The sequence below is a fragment of the Marmota flaviventris genome, chromosome 4, assembly GCF_047511675.1.
Source record: "Marmota flaviventris isolate mMarFla1 chromosome 4, mMarFla1.hap1, whole genome shotgun sequence".
NCBI lineage: Eukaryota > Metazoa > Chordata > Mammalia > Rodentia > Sciuridae > Marmota > Marmota flaviventris.
Window position 1 is genome coordinate 79,405,033 of NC_092501.1, and position 18,788 is coordinate 79,423,820.

The 18,788-nt window shown below is 31.9% G+C and overlaps 1 protein-coding gene across 3 annotated transcripts in view; it reads right to left on the reverse strand.

Annotated features, from left to right (window-relative positions):
• Positions 1 to 18,788, reverse strand: part of LOC114102455 (ankyrin repeat domain-containing protein 26) — a 117,792-nt gene that overhangs the window by 61,619 nt on the left and 37,385 nt on the right. For all 3 annotated transcript variants that reach the window (XM_071611307.1, XM_071611305.1, XM_071611306.1), the window contains 6 exons: positions 18,245 to 18,315; positions 16,101 to 16,267; positions 13,338 to 13,511; positions 11,276 to 11,309; positions 10,645 to 10,786; positions 2,205 to 2,418 (listed from right to left, as the gene is read on the reverse strand). In XM_071611307.1, the coding sequence (XP_071467408.1) occupies positions 2,205 to 2,418; positions 10,645 to 10,786; positions 11,276 to 11,309; positions 13,338 to 13,511; positions 16,101 to 16,267; positions 18,245 to 18,315 (802 nt within the window). The remainder of the gene's footprint in view (positions 1 to 2,204; positions 2,419 to 10,644; positions 10,787 to 11,275; positions 11,310 to 13,337; positions 13,512 to 16,100; positions 16,268 to 18,244; positions 18,316 to 18,788) is intronic.

Consider the following 18,788-nt stretch of genomic DNA (forward strand, 5'->3'; position numbering starts at 1 on the left):
TTGGAATTTCTCCCAATAAAATTATTACTCCATATACTATGAATCAAATTGATGAGTTAGCTAATGAGTTAAATACTTGGGCAATAATCATGTGCAAATCTAATGTTTCATTTGATAACCACTTACCATCTAATCCTTTATTGTCTTTTTGGTCATTGCATCCTGTAATTTTTCCAAAAATGACAAGAAAAACACCTATCATGAATGCTCCAAATATATTCACTGATGGGTCAAATAATGGTACAGCAGCCGATTTGGATTCCAGAGAGATTAACCAAGGTCCTGACCCAGTAATTGTCTGGAGTCGGGGGTCTGTTTATGTGTTTCCACAGGGAGAACAGCAGCCGATTTGGATTCCAGAAAGATTAACTAAAGCGATTTCTACAGACCAAAAAGAAGATGATTTGGCTCAAATCCATAACAACTGATATCCAAAACTCCAGTTTGGCTATTCTTACATCTGCAACAGAACCAGGATGCTTTTTTCAATATCTATTTTATTATTGCCCTTTGCCATATCATGAAGTTCTATTTTGTTTTTTGAGCTCATACAGACCTAGGTTAATGTTTTGCTGATCAGTTCTATTTTTTGACTATAGAGTTTTTAAACATTGCAATGGAGATTTCACCTGTAAAAAGTTATAAGGCCTTTACTATAATGTTATGTGTTGTATGTATTATGTTATGTGTGCACACTTGTGTTTTGTGTTATATGTTTGAATGTCCATATATCATATATGATGAGCGCTCATGATAAAATGGATCCAAATATTTTTTTTTTCACGTGATTTATATGGTTTAATTTAAATTGGGTAAACAACTGTTGAGGATTGTTTTAATATGTAAACAAAAAAGAAGGTTAACAGATCTGTTTGTTTACTTTCACCTTTCCTTTTCATTATATTTAATAATTCTCTTAAAGATAATGTAAATTGTTAAGAAAATTGTTTTCTTTTAGTGCCTTCTGTAATGTTACATAATTTTTTCTTTAGCCATTATTGCCAGAATTCCTATCTTCATCCCAGTGCCGGTGAAGACAATGTAAATTGTTAAGAAAATTGTTTTCTTTTAGTGCCTTCTGTAATGTTACATAATTTTTTCTTTAGCCATTATTGCCAGAATTCCTATCTTCATCCCAGTGCTGGTGAAGTCAAAGATAAAACCAATCTACAGCTTCTACAATAGCCATCACTGAACTGCTTGCAGAACTTGCCTGGACACATTGTGAGCTCACCTGTATGCATTGTGAATTATCTGTTGGTGCAGCGACTTGTGGTAGTGTTGGGGTATTTTTGCTAATGATGTCACCGGTGGTACAATTTTTCAAGGGAGCCCTCAATTGGCTTAATGTCATGGCATTTTGCATCCTCCTCTACTAGTGATGGTCTAAAATTTGGGGGCCAACAGAGGTGAGGCAAAGAACCTCACCCCCCCCACTGGTGCAAAGGCCTATCCACAAGTATAGCTGTATGCTGGACCGGTAGTCAGTGACGGGTATGATCCAATTGCAGTGGTACCAACCTAAGACAGGAGGCTGACGCCTAGAGGTCAGTTCATCCGATGACGGGTAAGGACCATATGTTGAATTGGACTGCCTAACAGACACGGTCCCTAAGCCACATGCTTGTTGTTTAAACAGAGAGGGGGAGATGTTGAGAGCCACAGCCGAAGGGGCCCCAGCAAACTTCCAGCTGCCAGCAATCCAGCTGCTGGCTGATGATTGGCTCACAGCGGCCCCAGCAACATCTAGCTGATTGGCTCCTCGGCCCCAGCAACATCTAGCTGATTGGCTCCTCTGCGGTGATGCTCATTGGACTGTTTCCCTGCCCTTTCAGACCACGGAGCTGCTCATTGGGGGACTTTTTGGCTCTGCCCACGTGACCCAGCCAATCGGCCTCAAGAGCAGGAGGATTGTGGGAGGTGGAAAGAAGCTTGTGGGGGGAGAGACAGGCTTGTGGAAAGCCGGTGGTGGCAGTTGAGGCTCTGAGGATTTTTCCTGAGAGGCTGTTTTGTTTGGCGTGTTTGGTTCTAAAAATAAAGTTAGTTTCTTTTGACAAGTGGCTTCTGATTGTGCCCAGCCAGACTGCGGCAACTTTTTATATTAAAATATTAAACAATTGTTACAAAAATTCAAATAATGCAAATACATATCTATAGTATATAAGTAGTTCAAATAAATAATTCTTTAAAACAGAATTTCATACCTCAAATTGTGAATTTCTCCTTCCCATTCCACCTTTTCATGTTCTAACTGTGATTTCACTTCTTTTGTGCTTGACAGCTCCTTTTGTAGTTCACGAACCTTATTTTCCATTTTTTTAATTTTTCCTATAAGTAGTTCACAATGACTTTTTTTAAGTTCTATTAATCTTTTATATGAATGAACTGCATCCCAAAGTTTTAATAGGCTAACAGAATCTGTATCAGGGAGAAAACAAGATAGAAGTAAAACATATGAGTACATTTTGTCTAAAATTTTGTCTAAAATGTACTATGTATTTTCACATTCACATATTAATATATGAACAAAAGTATACTGAGTGCCTACAATGTGGAGCACATTATATTAAACTCTGCAGATAAAACAGACAAATCTTCTACTCTTGTTTAGGTTAAAGTCTTGCAGTAAAGAAGACAAATAGTGACCATTATAAATCCAGAAAGATGCTATAAGAAAATAGAACTCTGTGATCACACAAGGGAATTTGGTCTACACTGGGCCGAGGATGATTTTCTTGTGGAAGAGATAGCTACACTTGAGAAATGAGGGTGAACAGGAAGCAGATAGGAAGAGGGTGAAGAAGAACATTAGCTCTATTTCTAGACAAGATGAATTAAAGGTTTTGCTTCATGTTCCCACCTGAAACAACCAAACACAAAACAGACAAACTATATCAAATAACAATTTCAAGCCAGTGGATTTCCTTCAGGTAAAGAAGACAATAATCTCTGATAGGAAATAAGTAAACCTTCTGAATATTCCTGTTTCCTGCTGTGCAAAAGCTTCCAGATCATTGTACTAGAGGAACTAAAGTGAGTCTAACAGATTCCCTGAGTTGAGGTGATGAAGTCTGGTAAGTCTCTAAGGAAGAGAGAGATATCACAGCATAGAATATTGGAGAGGAAGGAGCAGTACAGAGGAAGAACCCTGGAGATCTGTAGGGGGTCATCCTTGAGTATTTGAGTAATGAACACCACATGTGTGCCAGGAAACTACCTGGGACCAAATGACAGAACATCTGGAAAGATTAGAGGAAACTATGCCAGGAAGAGTGTCACTCCCATCAGGCAGGTTATAAAAACTGGTAATTCTCTGGGCAATGGGTAATCAGAAAGATCTTGCCTGAGCAGTGAGGAATTAACTCTAAGTACTGTTCTGATATACCTAACAAATCATAAAAATAAAAAGACCAGGAAGGATCAAGTGATACGTAACTAACCTAACTGAATCCCAAACTAAAATTCAAAAAGAGCCAGCATGAAAGATTTAATAAAACAGAAGAAAACCAAACAATCAAATTGCACTTTAGGGAGATGCAAGCTGAGAAAAATCAAACATTATGACAGACAAATCTAAACGGTGTGAGTTCACTTATGTGTGGATTTTTTTTTTAAGATTTGTAATAATACAAAAAAATTGCAGATGAACACATAGCCTAGAAATACTGAAAAAAAAATAAGGAAAAGACATGACAGAATGCATAAGATCTAGGGAATAGTCTATTTTATCATTTGTTACCATAAAATAAAAACCTATAATAGAAAGTTAAAATTTATGAAAACTTAAGCACACAGACTGTATATGATACCATTTGATATCAAGAGAAATGTAAACAGAATTAAAGATGTATTACATAACTGCACTATTGATATAATTTCATAGGCACTTCTTGTTGCTATTGTGAATTCCAGTGTAATAAGTATCCACTTAAAAGGCCATTCAATCTTAATCATATTCACAAAAGCAGTTAATTTTTCCAGTGAATTGCCTGTACTAGTAAAAAGTGACCTCTTGCATTTCTTGTTTATTTTTCACCATTCATAATACTTTTAACATAGAAAATATACATGGACTGTTTATGCTATCAGTAAAACTTCCAGTCAACAGCAATCTGTTAGTAGTTAAGGTTTTGTAGAGTCAAAATATGCACATAGATTTTTCACTATATCCAGTAATTATGTTACATTATAATGCTCTAAAATCTTCGATTAAAAGGTAGATAGTCAAACTGGATTAAAAACTAAGATCAAACTATATGTACCTATAAGAAACATACTTAAAGACACAAATTTGTTAAAAAGATGGAAAAAATATATACACTAATACTTGATAAAAGAAGGCTTAGCAGAAATGGCTATATTAATTCCAAAGTAGAGTTCATAGCAAAATCTACTCCCAGCAATAATGAAGGTCACTTCATAATGATAAAGGATTTAATTAATCAAGAAGAAGCATAATTCTGAATGTTTATGCACCCAATGACATCTTTAAAGTATAGGAGGCAAAAATTGATAGAACTGAAAAAGAAAAAAAGATAAAGTTCACAAGTATCTTCTGAGATGTCAAAATTCCTTACTCAATAAGTAAGAATAAGTGGGCAGAAAAATCAGCAAAAATGTAGTAGAGGGGCTGAGGCTGTGGCTCAGTGTTAGATCACTTGCCTAAGCATGTGTGAGGCACTCACTGGGTTCGATTCTCAGCAACGCATATAAATAAACAACAACTAAAAAAATAAAAATAAAAAAAGAATGCAGTAGACTTGAACGCATAATTCTTCTTACAATAAATCTTATAAAATGATTAAATCAAAATGACTTAAGCCATCCAAAGTGTGTTCCCTGATTACAAAGCAATCACAGTAGAAATCAATAATGAAAATATCTCTGAAAATTAATATTTAAAAAGTAAGTTAACACAATTTAAATAATACTGTTTAAAGAGGTAATGAAAACAGAAACTAGAAAGTATTTTGAAGTAAATGAAAATAAAAATACAAGATGGCAGAATTTGTGGAATGTAACTATTGCTGTACTTAAATGAAAATTTTTAGCACTGAATGTTTCTATTTGAAGCATCTCAAATCAATGGTCTTTGACTTCCACCTAAAACTAGAAAGGAGCAAATTAAACTCAAAGTAAGCAGAAGAAAGGATATAATAAACATGAAAACATATAATAAACATTTGCTATAGTCTGTTTTTATCTCCTCAAAATTCATATCCTGAAATATAATCCTAGACGTGATGGATTAAGAAATAGGGCCTGTTGAAGAGAGGGGGCACAGAACTCAAAAAACTGATTAGTCCTCTTAAAAACAGAGACACACTGGAGACTATCATACAGAGTGAAATCAGTCAATCCCCCAAACCTAAAGGCCTAATGTTCTCTCTGATATGTAGATGCTGAATCACAATGGTGGGGGTTAGTGGATGTTCATTTGATTGGACAGGGGTGAATGGGGGGATGGGAGGGAGGATGGGAATGTAAAAGACAGTAGAATGAATCTGAAATAACTTTCCTATGTTCATATAAATACATGACCAGTATAACTCCACATCATGTACAACCACATGAATGGGAAGTTAAACTTCATGTATATATGATGTGTCAAAATACATCCTACTGTCATGTATAACTAAAAAGAACAAATAAAAAAAATCCACAAAAAAACAGAGGTGCTAGAGAGTTTGTTCATTCCTTCTGCCATGTGAAGGTACAGGAAAAGGGTAGCCATGTATGAATTAGGAAGCAGATCCACATCAGACACCAAATCTGCTAGTATCTTGACTTTAGACTTCCCATCTTTCATAACTTTGGCAAATAAATTTATCTTATTTATTAGCTACATACTCTATATCTTGTTATAGCAATCTAAATGGGCTATAAAATCAAAGATAAAAAGAATAAAAGAGGAAATAGAAGATATAGAAAAATCAATGAAAATTTAAATACTTTGAGGAAATGAATAAAAGTGAGAAGCCTGTACGTAACTTCCATGCTAAAAGTTGATCTCATAGAAGTAGAGAATAGAACAATGGTTACCAGAGTCTGTGTAGGGTTTGGAAGAGGGGAGATAGAGAATCATTAATGTGTATAGGCCACAGTTGGATAGGAGGACTCACTTTGTTCAGAAGTTCAAAGATTCATGATTAAGATGTTAATTCTCCTGAATCTAATTCCCAGAAGGCCAGTAGGCTCTTTATTTATTTATTTTTTATTTGACAAGTTAATTATAAAATTCATATGAGTACTAAGATGTAGGTCAGTGGTAGAGCACTTCCCTAGCATGTACAATGCCCTGGGTTTGAGCCCCAGGAAGGAAAAGAAAAATCACATGGAAATGCAAAGAATCTAGAATAGCCAAAATAACTAAAAAAGAACAAAATATGAAGGATAGGAGTGTTGATTTCAAGTAGTATAAATCTATAGCAATGAAAACTGTGATACTGGTATAAAGAGAGCCAAATAGATTAATGGAATAAAATGGAAAGTACGTAAGTAAATAAATATGAATATCCAAATAGCCAAATTACTTTTGACAAAGGCACAATGACGGTACAGTGGAGAAAGGATAGGTTTTTGAATACATGGTGTTGGAAGAAGTGGATACCTCCACAAAACGAACTTGGATCCATACCTCATACCCTATAGAAAATGAACTTGAAGTGGATCATTTGTATAAACATAAGACCTAAAACTAGAAAAATTCTAGACAAAAGCATAAAAGAAAAGTTTTATGACCTTGTGCTAGACAAAGATGTCTTAGACATGACACAAAAATAAAAATCCATATATAAATTGATTTCATGAAAATATAAAACTTCTGCTCTTGAAAAGATATCATTAAGAGGACAAAAAGCCTAGAATTAAAGACAAAAATCACATGATTATCTCAATAGAAGCAGAAGAAGCATTTGACAAAATTCAGCATCCATTCTTCTTCAAAACACTAGAAAACCAGGGATAGTACGAACATACCTCAATATTGTAAAAGCTATATATGCTAAACCCAAGGCCAACATTATTCGAAATAGAGAAAAACTGAAAGCATTCCCTCTAAAAACTGGAATAAAGCAGGGATACTCTTTCACCACTTCTATTTAAGGTAGTCCTGGAAAATCTAGCCAGAGCAAATTAGACCAAAGAAAGAAATTAAAAGGATACAAGTAGCAAAAGAAGAACTCAAACTAGCCCTATTTGTTGATGACATAATTTGATATTTAGAAGATGCAAAAACCTCTACCAGAAAACTTTTAGAACTCATAAATAAATCCATCAAAGTAGCAGGATGTAAACTTAACAGCATAAATCTATGGTGTTCTTATATATCAGTGATGAATCCACTGAAAAAGAAATTATGAAAACTATTTCATTCACAATAGCCTCCAAAAATAAAATATTTGGAAATCAATCTAAAAAAAGAGTTTTTAAAGACCTTTACAATGAAAAACTACAGAACACTAAAGAAAGAAATTGAAGAAGACTTTAGAATATGGAAAGATCTCCCATGTTCTTGGATAGGCACAATTAATATTGTCAAAATGGCCAAACTATCAAATGTGCTATACAAATTTAATGCAATTCCTATTTAAATTCCAATGATGTTCTTAATAGAAATAGAAAAAGCAGTCATGAAATTCACTTGTAAAAATAGGAGGCCCAGAATAGCCAAAGCAATCTTTAGTGAGAAGAGTGAAGCAGGAGGCATCACAATACTGGATTGTAAATTATATTTCAGAGTTATAGTAACAAAAATGACATGGTATTGGCACCAAAATAGACATGAATACCAATGGAATGGAATAGAAAACACAGAGACAAACCCTATAGTTTAACTATAGTTATCTCATACTCCATGAACGTACATTGGAGAAAAGATAGCCTCTTTAACAAATGGTGCTCAGAAAACTGGAAATCCATATAGCAAAATGAAATTAGACCCCTATCTTTCACCCTGCATAAAAACTCAATTCAAAGTGGATCAATGATCTAGGTATTAAACCAGAGACCCTGAGCCTACTAGAAAAAAAAAGTAGGTCCAAATCTCTATCATGTCAACTTAGAAACTGAATTCCCCAACAATACTCCTAAGCGCAAGAAGTAAGATGAAGAATCAATAAATGCGACGGGTGCAAACTAGTAAGCTTATTCACAGTAAAGGGAACAATCAATAATGTGATAGAGCCTACAGAATAGGAAAAAAATCTTCCCTGCATGTGCCTCAGATAGAGCATTAATGTCCATCAGATAAAACTTTTTTTTAATAGATGGACACAATACCTTTATTTTATTAATTATATCTATGTGGTGCTGAGGATTGAATCTAGTGCCTCACACGTGCTAGGCAAGAGCTCTTCCACTGAGCCACAACCTCAGCCCAAGAACTCAAATAACTTAGCACCAAAAAAACCCAATCAATAACTGGGCAAATTGAGCAGACACTTCACAGAAGAATTATAATTGATCAACAAATATATGAAAAAAATGTTCAACATCTCTAGTAATTAGAGAAATGCAAGTTAAAACTACACTGAGCTTTCATCTCATCAAGTCAGAATGGCAGTTATCAAGAATACAAGTAGCAATAAATGTTGGTGAGGATGTGGGGAAAAGGTACACTCATATATTGCTGATGGGACTATAAACTGGTGCCACTATTGAAATAAATATGGAGAGTCCTTAGAAAACTTGGCATGGAACTACCATTTCACCCAGTTATCCCACTTCTCAGCATATACCCAAAGGATTTAAAATCAGCATACTATAGTGTTGTGACCACATTAATGTTTATAGCAGCTCAATTGGCAATAGCTAAGTTATGGAACCAATCTAGGTGCCCTTCAACAGAAGAATGGATAAAGAAGATGTGATATATATACACAATGGAATACTACTCAGAATGACTTTATAACTATCGCTGGTAATTGGATGAAACTGGAGACTACCATGCTAAGTGAAATAAGCCAATCCCCAGAAAACCAAAGGCTGAATGTTCCCTCTGACACTCTGACATGTGCATGCTAACTCACCATAAGCGGGGCGGGGGAAGGAAGAACAGAAGTTCAGTGGATTACATAAAGGGTTATGAAGGTTAGGGAGGAAGGATGGGAAAAGACAAGACAGTAGAATGAATTGGACATAACTTTCCTATTTTCATATATGATGCATGACCAGTGTAACACCACATTATGTACAACCACAAAAATGGGAAGTTATACTCCACATATAATATGTCAAAGTACATTCTATTGTCATGTATAACTAAAAAGAAAAAATAAAAAATTTAAAAAACCTGTATGATTTCTTTAAAATACTATCCTGAAGATAAGAAATATTATTTTACACTTGTTATGATTTTCTCTTCTATATAACACCACATCATTAAAAGAAAAAAGAGGATTAAAAAGTCAAGCTTCAAATTGAGGAAAAATTCTTTCAAAAAATATAGTCGATAAAGGAATCATATTCAGAATATATAACCAACACTTAAAAACTCAACAAGTAATAAACAACATAAGTTTTAAAATGACATTTATTTGAAAAGACAGTTCACCAAAAAAAGATACACAAATGGGAAAAAAAGCCCATGGAAAGATATTCAACATTATTGATCATGAGTATAATGTACAATAAAACAATAATGTATGGATAATAGACACCCATTAGAATGGCTAAAATTAACAAAACAAAACTGACAATACTGTGTGTTTGTGAAGATAGGGAAGAACTGAAACTCTCATATACTGTTGTTGAGAATGCAATGGTACAAATACTTTGAGAAAAATTTGGCAGTTTCTTAGTAAGAAAATATAAAGGGGCATTAGGAGATGTTCATGGGTGATTATTTTAACTGTCTTGATTACATGAGTTATTGTATATGTTTAATACATATGTCATAATGCATCAAATTCTACACTTCACATATGTGCAGTTTATCATATATTAATAACACTTCACTCAAGCCATTAAAACCCAAAAGTTCTATTGCAAGAACAAACATCTAAAATAGTGGTTATGACACATAAAGAAACAGAATAAAGCTGGAGGACTGAGATCTTTATCTTTATAACAATGAGAAGTGATGAGTGGGTTTTAAGGAAGGAGTTAAAATGATAAGATCTGAATTTTTAAAAATAGGTAAATATAGTTTCAAAGCAGACCATGGTTTCAGGAGGTGGGGTGAGCAAACAGTTGCTAAGATTATTGCAGCAGTACAGATACAAACAAAAGTTTTTTGACCTGTCTATGCTCAAGACACAGAACCAAAACAAAGTTAACAAAAAAGACTGCAGTACTATTCATGCTAAGAAAAGTACAGTGGGCATTACTGTAGCTCTTTGACTCACAGTGTGTATAAAAGTTCTCATTTTTAAAAAAATATATTTTCAGTTGTAGGTGGACACAATAGCTTTATTTTATTTATTTATATGTGGTGCCGAGGATCAAACCCAGGGTCTCACATGTGCTAGGTGAGCACTCTATTACTGAGCCACAACCCCAGCCCCTCATTCTATTTTAATATAAAACATATTTCTGATATGAACAGCACTGTAACACATCAATGTTTATGGTGCAATGCTAAGCAACGTGTGTATATATTAATATAATATACAAAAAGGCCCTATATTTATGCAATGATCCTACCTTTATACTCCATTCTAAGTTGTTCAATTAGCAGCAACATATTCTCATAACTAGGGTAAAGCAATTCATAATCCTCTGAGGCTGTTTCAGACGATTGAGTTAAGTCATCAAGGTCATCCATAGCATTTATTTTTTGGGGGGCCTATAAAATAAATATTAGTATTTCAAAATGTCCCCTCTGAATATTTAGACCATATACTAAATTTACAGAAGTGACAATTACTCCTAAGTTTTTCTTTTATTTTTTGGTACTGGGGACTGAACCACCCAGTGGTGCTTTACCACTGAACTACATACTCAGACCTTTTACTTTTTTATTTTGAGCTTAGGGTTTAAGTTGCCAAGGCTCGCCTTGAAGCTGGGTCCTTTTGCCTTGTCCTCCTGAATCACTGGGATTACAGGAGTGTGCCACCCTGCATAACTATCCATGTTATAATATGAGCAGAAGCACAGGTGCTTCTTAAAAGAACTGACTTTTGTCAAAAGGATACCTTTATCAATAGCCACTATTTCTTAATCACTTTTTCAAAGGAAATATGTATATATAACAAAAGATTCTCTATTCTTTCACTTTACTTTTTATAATGTATCTGTAAATTTATATTTTTATAATGATTAGCTTTTACAATACCTTTTCCTTTTCAATAGATGCTTTCTTTATGGGCCTAAAATAAAAGCATAAAATCTTTATAGGCAAATATTAAATATGTAAAATACAAAGACTATCTGAACTGTTATCATTTTATAACATATTTGCATTTCAATTTTATTTTTTCCATTCACAAAACTAACAGGTTATTTAAAATGTAATAATTTTCTATAAGGGGATTCAACTATAAACAAAGAGTAACAGAAAGGGACAACAAATGATACTATAATAATATCATAACAAAGAATTAAATTTAGGTCAAACTTTGATCAAAGCAAAAGGAAAAAACATAAAGTTACTTTATAGAAAGAAATACATAAGGTTTTTTTGTTACTGTCATTTTTAATAAAAGCGAACTTTTATGGGCACTAAGACATATTTAGAAAATATCGCTAAGTCCTTATGTAAGAAATCCTTTTAAAATCATGATAGAAGTTAATTTTTTCAGGACCTACTATGGAATTGGTATGCATTATTTTAAGCACTATAAATGTGTTTTAAGCTCATTTTAATGCTCATAATAATTCTGAGAGGTAGGTACACATTAGGTATCTTATAAAGGAAGAAACTAGGCAAAGAAAGGTCAAGAAACTTGCCTGAGACCATATAGCTAATCAATGGCAAACCCAGAATTCAAACCCAGGAATTCTGGCTCTATAACATGTGTTTCACATGTGTTTTGAAACAAACATTTATCTTCAAGTGCTTTTAAGTGATACAATAGCAGATTAATCTGCATAATCATTTCACTTCTGGCTATAATTATAAACAGTAATTTCTTTCTTTTTCCTTTTTCTTTTGGTACCAGGGATTGAATCTAGAGGCGCCAATCTCTAGGACACATCCCTACCTCATTTTCATTTTTGCTTTTTTTTTTTTTTTGAGACAGGGTCTTGATAAGTTTAGCGTCTTGCCAACTGCTGAGGGTGGCTTTGAACTTGCAATCCTCCTGCCTCAGCTTCCTGAGCCACTGGGATGACAGGTATGCACCACCGCACCTGGCTAATAATAATGATTTCTGAATCTTGCAAATATCTTTTTCAAAATAGAAATATTTTAAACCTAGGCAATTTTGAAAATCTACATTCAATAAACCAAAGACTGATTTTTTCCTAAGGAAATTAATGATTTATCATTCATCTTTAAACATAAACTTATCAAACATGTCAGTGACACTGCTGGTATATGGAAACAGACTTTTTATACTTTAAAACTTTATATTTCAAAAGTAATAATCCATGCTAGGTTGTTAGTATTTTACTTTCCTATGTACATAAACTAAATCCTCCCCATTTCCCCAGAATTTAAACAATTATTAAACTGACACACCTGATATTTTAGACTAACATACAAAATAATAGCTATTTATGATGACAACTATCCAAAGCACAAGGTATGATTACCTTCTATTTAGTGCAACTTAAATGTTTGTATATTTTTTTTATTACATAATTTAAAAAAATCTATGTGTGGCAATTAACTTTTGGGTCATTATTTCCATGCTCCATTATATTAGGAATACCACTTCTGAACCAATTCATGATGAACAACAATCTCTTATCATAAAAAAAATACACACACACATGAATAGAAGTTCTAAGAACAATTAATTTACTATAAATGCTCAAAAATAATATGTGAAGCTTTCTAATACTTCAACATGCAAACATAATTGAATAAATATGTCCTTTTCTGCTGAATCATTTCCAACAGCATGCAAGCATCCACTAAAAACTTCTATTTTAAACAAAAAGAACTCTCTTTAATTCCATATTCTTCTTAGTTATTACTGACTTTTCTATTGTCTTTCCAATTAAGAATTCTTTAAGTTATTGTCCATACTTATCTATTGCAGTCAGGTTTCCATAGTGACCATTTATTGAAATTGCTCCTTGTCAGTCACTTGTCCTTATTTTAATCAACTTGTTAGCAGTGTGATATCACTGAGCATTCTCTTTCTGCAGACCATGCTATACTGTTTTATTTCCAGAAAAGTAATCACTGTTAACATTCTTTCACAAGGAAATAAATTTATAGATTTTACCTTTCTTCATCCTGATCTATTTCACTTAAGTGGCAACCATCCTTTACTTGTATTAGACCACCAGTTAATGAATCAGCCATCTCAAATGCTGGTGTAGTCACAGATTCTTTGGAGGTATATTTTTCATTTTCATTTTTCTTTACTTCTTTTTTTCTTTTTTTAAAGGCAGGATCTCTAATTTAAAAATCCATTAAAAAGCCTGTGTTTAGTAATAATTCTACTGATAAACAATAAAAAATTCCAAATCTTCCTCATTTAAATTCATTTATTAATTCAGAAAGTTATGGAGCACCAGTGAATAAAATAAAATGTATATTCCCTGCTTCAAACAACAAATAAATATACAATTATAATACAAAGTGTTACATAATAGTGGACATATGAAAAGTTATTTCTACATACAAGGAAGTTGAATAATATCTTGAAAGCCAAGTGAAGAAAGTGTTTTAGAGGAGTTTTTCATTCGGTCAAATATTGCTGACAGGTTAAGTAAAATAAGGTGGAAGAAATGATGTCAAGAGTTATTAAAGTGAAAATCAGTGGTGACCTTGGGGAAAATAATTGTGGAGGAGTGGCAGGAATAAAACTTACTGAGTTCAAGAAGGAATGGAGGGCTGAGGTTGTAGCTTAGTGGTAAAGCATTTGACTAGCACAAGACCATAGGTTCCATCTTTAACAACACACATACACAAGCACACACTAAAAAAACTGTTTATAGAAATGCAATAAGCTAGATTTGCTAACCCTTGTGCTAAAACCCAAGTGTTAATGCAGTAAATCTTTAAATATACCATGTATGCATGTAATTATCTTTTTTATTTTATTTTAATTTAGTTCATTTGTTTATTTATTGGTACTGGGAACTTAACCCAGGGGTGCCTTACCACTTGGCTACCTCCTCAGTATTTTTACTTTTTATTTTGAGGCAGATACTTAGGGCTTCACTAAGTTGCTGAGGCTGTTCTCAAATTTGAAATCTTCATGCTAGCATCCTGACTGGCTGGAATTACAGGCATGTTCACCTAAGTCCAACTCATTATCCTTTCTAAAGATGATATATTTCAATATGTACCACACCATATATTTCAAGTAACTTTATATACAATTTATAAAAATTCAGTTTATAAAATGATTTTTTGAATTTTCCTGCTTATATTCTTGTTATAGAATTCAATAATTTAAAATGAAACACTATTTTCTATATTTGAATAGGATAAAATACCTAGAATTAGAAAATTTCTTATGAAGCAAGAAATACTGTCCATAAAACTTTGGTCTATTGATAAAAATGAGCAAAGTGATTATCAGATATAACTAAGACATTTTCAGGGATATTTTAGCTTAGTTTAAGAATTTATTATTTAATTCCTTGGTCTAATAGTTTTTTAGTACCATATATATGTAACTTAAAACACTTTAAAGTGTTAAAATATACTATTAATCATTATATAAGGATTGAAAAATTTAGGTCATTCCCAATGCCACCTAGCTGTGAAACCCTTGAAAAAAGAGTCCATACTTACTGACTTAGATGTTTTGTAGTCATTCTTTTTTTTTTTTTTGCTAAGCTACACCCCAGCCCCTGTCAATAAAGTTTTATTGGAATTTAATCTCACTTACTCATTTAATGTCTATGATAGATTCTGGATTACAACAGAGAACTTCGGGTCCACAAGACTAAAATATTTACCATCTGGTTCTTTATGGAAAATAAGTACGCCAATTCCTGATTTAGTATAGCAAAAATTCTTTGATGAAAGTTTTAATAGGTTTTATCTAATATACTGAAGTACTGATGGAACAAGGATGCCCTTAGCAATTTTCAGATTAATTTGAGAGTCAAATATTTAAGCACTAGACATTGCGAACAAAACCCCAAAATCTAATGATTATTTTTTTGGTAATAAGGTAGAATGTGAATATAGCATGTAGCTTCCTTCTGCAATTTAACAGATTATACAAGTGTTAGAACAAAATTTGACTAGAATTTGTCATCAAATTGCTTTAAATACATTTTAATTGTGCACACTATAGATATAACCTCATTTTTAACCATTTTATACTCAAAATTTTTTTCCATAAAATTATAAACTATTTCCTCATTGATGAGTACTTAACTATCTCAAACTTTGACGTGACAATGCTATAATAAATCTTTAACATTTACATACATGTATTTAACACATTTATATAAATATTCTTTATATGCTATGTTCTTTGTTTACATTATATATAATATGTATAATAGTAATGCAATACCTAGCATGTTTATCATAATGTATTTATATATGTGTGTGTGTGTATATATATATATATATATATAAAATTATGTGTCTAACAAATGTGTGAAAGCATGTAATTACAGCTGGTTTTCCTGTCCCAGAGGGATCCAGTTAACAGAAATGAAGCTGTTAGGTTAAAATAATGATATATTTGAAAGTTTGATACATGATACTTAACTAAATTACCCTTCAAAAAGCATTTCAACGTTTCAAAAAGTATTTACCAATTTCCTTTAGAAATAGAGCATGATAGAATGCCTTTGTCCTCACATTACTCAACTCTAGTTATTATTTTTTAAGAAAATTTTTATTAGTTTAATTGGATGATAGTTATCTTATATTTATTTTCATTTTTCTGATATCCAGAATGAATATCCCTAACATAGCATAAAATTTGTCAACCACAAATATTAGCCCAAATTAGAATTAGTTTTACAGGACAGCAACTGTTATCTCCTGTTAAACAGTGCCATAGTCTTACCCTTCATGTTTTTTATTCTCCTCAATAGGAAATTTCTGGTTATCAGTTTTTTCATTCTTTCTTTGTTGAATTAGTCCATCATCATTATCTGTGGCAGCAAAACCATCAGATAGGGTTTCTGATACTTCCATTTCATTACCTTTGTGCTCCTTCCTTTTTTCTTCCACCTGTAATAAAAAGTTCTATAATAAGGGTGCCTGTTACTTTTCAATTAAAAAAAATTGTTTTCAATGATTTTATCAATTGACCCAAGTTTGTCATGATTTCAGTCAATAAAAAAATTTTGTGCTTACTTTGTGAGGGATGGAGAGCCTCATTTAATTTTTCTTTTAAACATATCTCCATGTTTTTGTTCATCTCATATTTCCACCTTTCTACCCTGGAGTCAAAAACCAAATTTTTGGCTGAAGGTTTCTGCTACTTATGTGATTTCATTCATGCCAAAATTTAACAAACTTTATAAAACAACATATGTAAAGGGCTGATTAAATAAAAACATTTGAGAGTGGTGATAAAAATATAAGGACCTTTATATATTTTTAAAAAATATTTAAAGTGGTCATGTTGGAATTATAAACTGGAACAGTTTGAGTAAAATAAATATAACTGTGCACACGAAAACAAAACAAACATATAAGTTTGCTGGAAATATTTATTGCAACTCTCAATCTACAACCTTTCTCACTCATTTCTTTATTTATCATTATGTTTACATAGGGAAACAACAACTCAAACTTAGTACATTTTTTGTAACTTCTATGCTCATCTTGGTTTAGAAAGTCTTATAGTATAGAGCTAAATTAGTTTCTTAGTTCATATGTTACTTGGAAAACTGAATGACTAAAGATAATTAAAGAATAAAGATTATGAGAATATTTTCCTGAACTCTTGTATTTTAGATGGGAGAAATAATTTATTCCTAAACATAATTTCATATTTATATAACTTCATTTTATAAATGAGCTTTTAATAAGCAGAAAAATCAGAATATAGCTCATAAAGAGAAAAACCAAGAGTACATGCTTTTGAAATATCTTTATCCTTAAGTAATCAAAGGGCATGGGCAAAGAAAAGTTAGAAAATAATTAAAATTTAATTGTTGAAGTTCTTAGTGTATATTCAGCTACTCCCAAATCACTGGACTGTAACTAAGAAGTGAAAAGTAATTCATGTTAAACATTTAGGAGAAAAACATGAATGAACAAACTTAACTTTGTCACTATTTGTTTGAACTAAACAATTTATTATGCTTTAAATTTATCAAAATGAACTGATGATTTTTAATATTACAAAGTCTTCATTACATAAAAAGATTTTACTTCATTATACTTTAAATAGGGAGGGCTTATTGTACATTTAAATCCTTTTACCAGTAACTGGAAAGCCAATATGAATAAATACCAAATAGAAAAAAAATCCTAAATTTTAACTCAAGTGATATATTATGATAGTTTTATGCAATTATATGGATTGCGTTAAATCTCATTCTATCATATTCTAAAATCCACTGAAGATAATGGATAAAAATATTTTTATAATATCTACTAACTTCCCACATTGAAATAAAATAAGTTAAAATGTTACTGTTTGTACTCTAAGACCAAAAGTTCCATTCTAGAAGAAATGATTCACTTAACAGGCAGTTGGGTTGATTTTATGACCCTGTTTTCTCTCTTATCACAGACACTGAAATAATAGAGATCAGAAGGCAAAATGAAATTTTTAAGTATGGTATTGGCATATATAAAACTACAAGTTTTGAGCCACTGAGAATAATCATCCCTTAACATGAATACAATTCAGTTGTTGTCACTGAATTGTTATATTGTTCATAACTTCAGCTCTCTCATTTAAAAACTCAAATTTGATCTTACCTTTTTTATCATGTAAAGGTGATTTTACAAATGGAAGCTCAAACAATCTTCAGAAAAATTTTGCCTAAATTCTATGAGTAAAGTTTAGTTATAAATTATTACAGATTATAAGAATATTTTGTTTATAACTAGTTGTAATGCTTTTAAAATTAAATATTAAGTTATGATCTACTGACTTTAAAAGGCTAGTCTGAAAAATAATTTTATTTGGCCTATGCTACCTTATTAAAGCAAAATAATATTAAACTAGAAATTTAAATTTTTACATACCTGTGACTGGTTATTTTCACTGCCATCAAGCCTTTTTTGCTCTTCTTCTGATGTTACTTCTAAGTTTGGTTCTGTTTACAAATGTTAACATCAACTACTTAGAAAAATGATAAAAAAGTAACAATCTTTATAAAAATAGAAAGTAATAAAAAGTTAAAATAAGTTTTTATTTCCCTACATACAAATTTAAATTATACTTAATCTTTAAGTGAATATTTACTTCTTTTGGAAAAAACTGTAGTAATCTAAAACTTCAACAAATTGGAGACACTAGATTTTACCACATTCAAAGCATACAAACAACTCAAAAGATTCATCCACAGATTCATTCACTCAAAGTAAGTGAATAAACCCCCTGAATTAAAACTTTTAATCCTATAGTAGTACATAAATTTGCATAACATATTATTCTCTACCCAATAATAGTAACTTTTAAACAAACGGCTGAATATTTTCTTCATCATTATGGCTTCCAACAGTACTGTTACTTTTCATCTTTATCAGTAAACACTTTGTTCCTTATTTCTAAAATGTTTTCATTCAC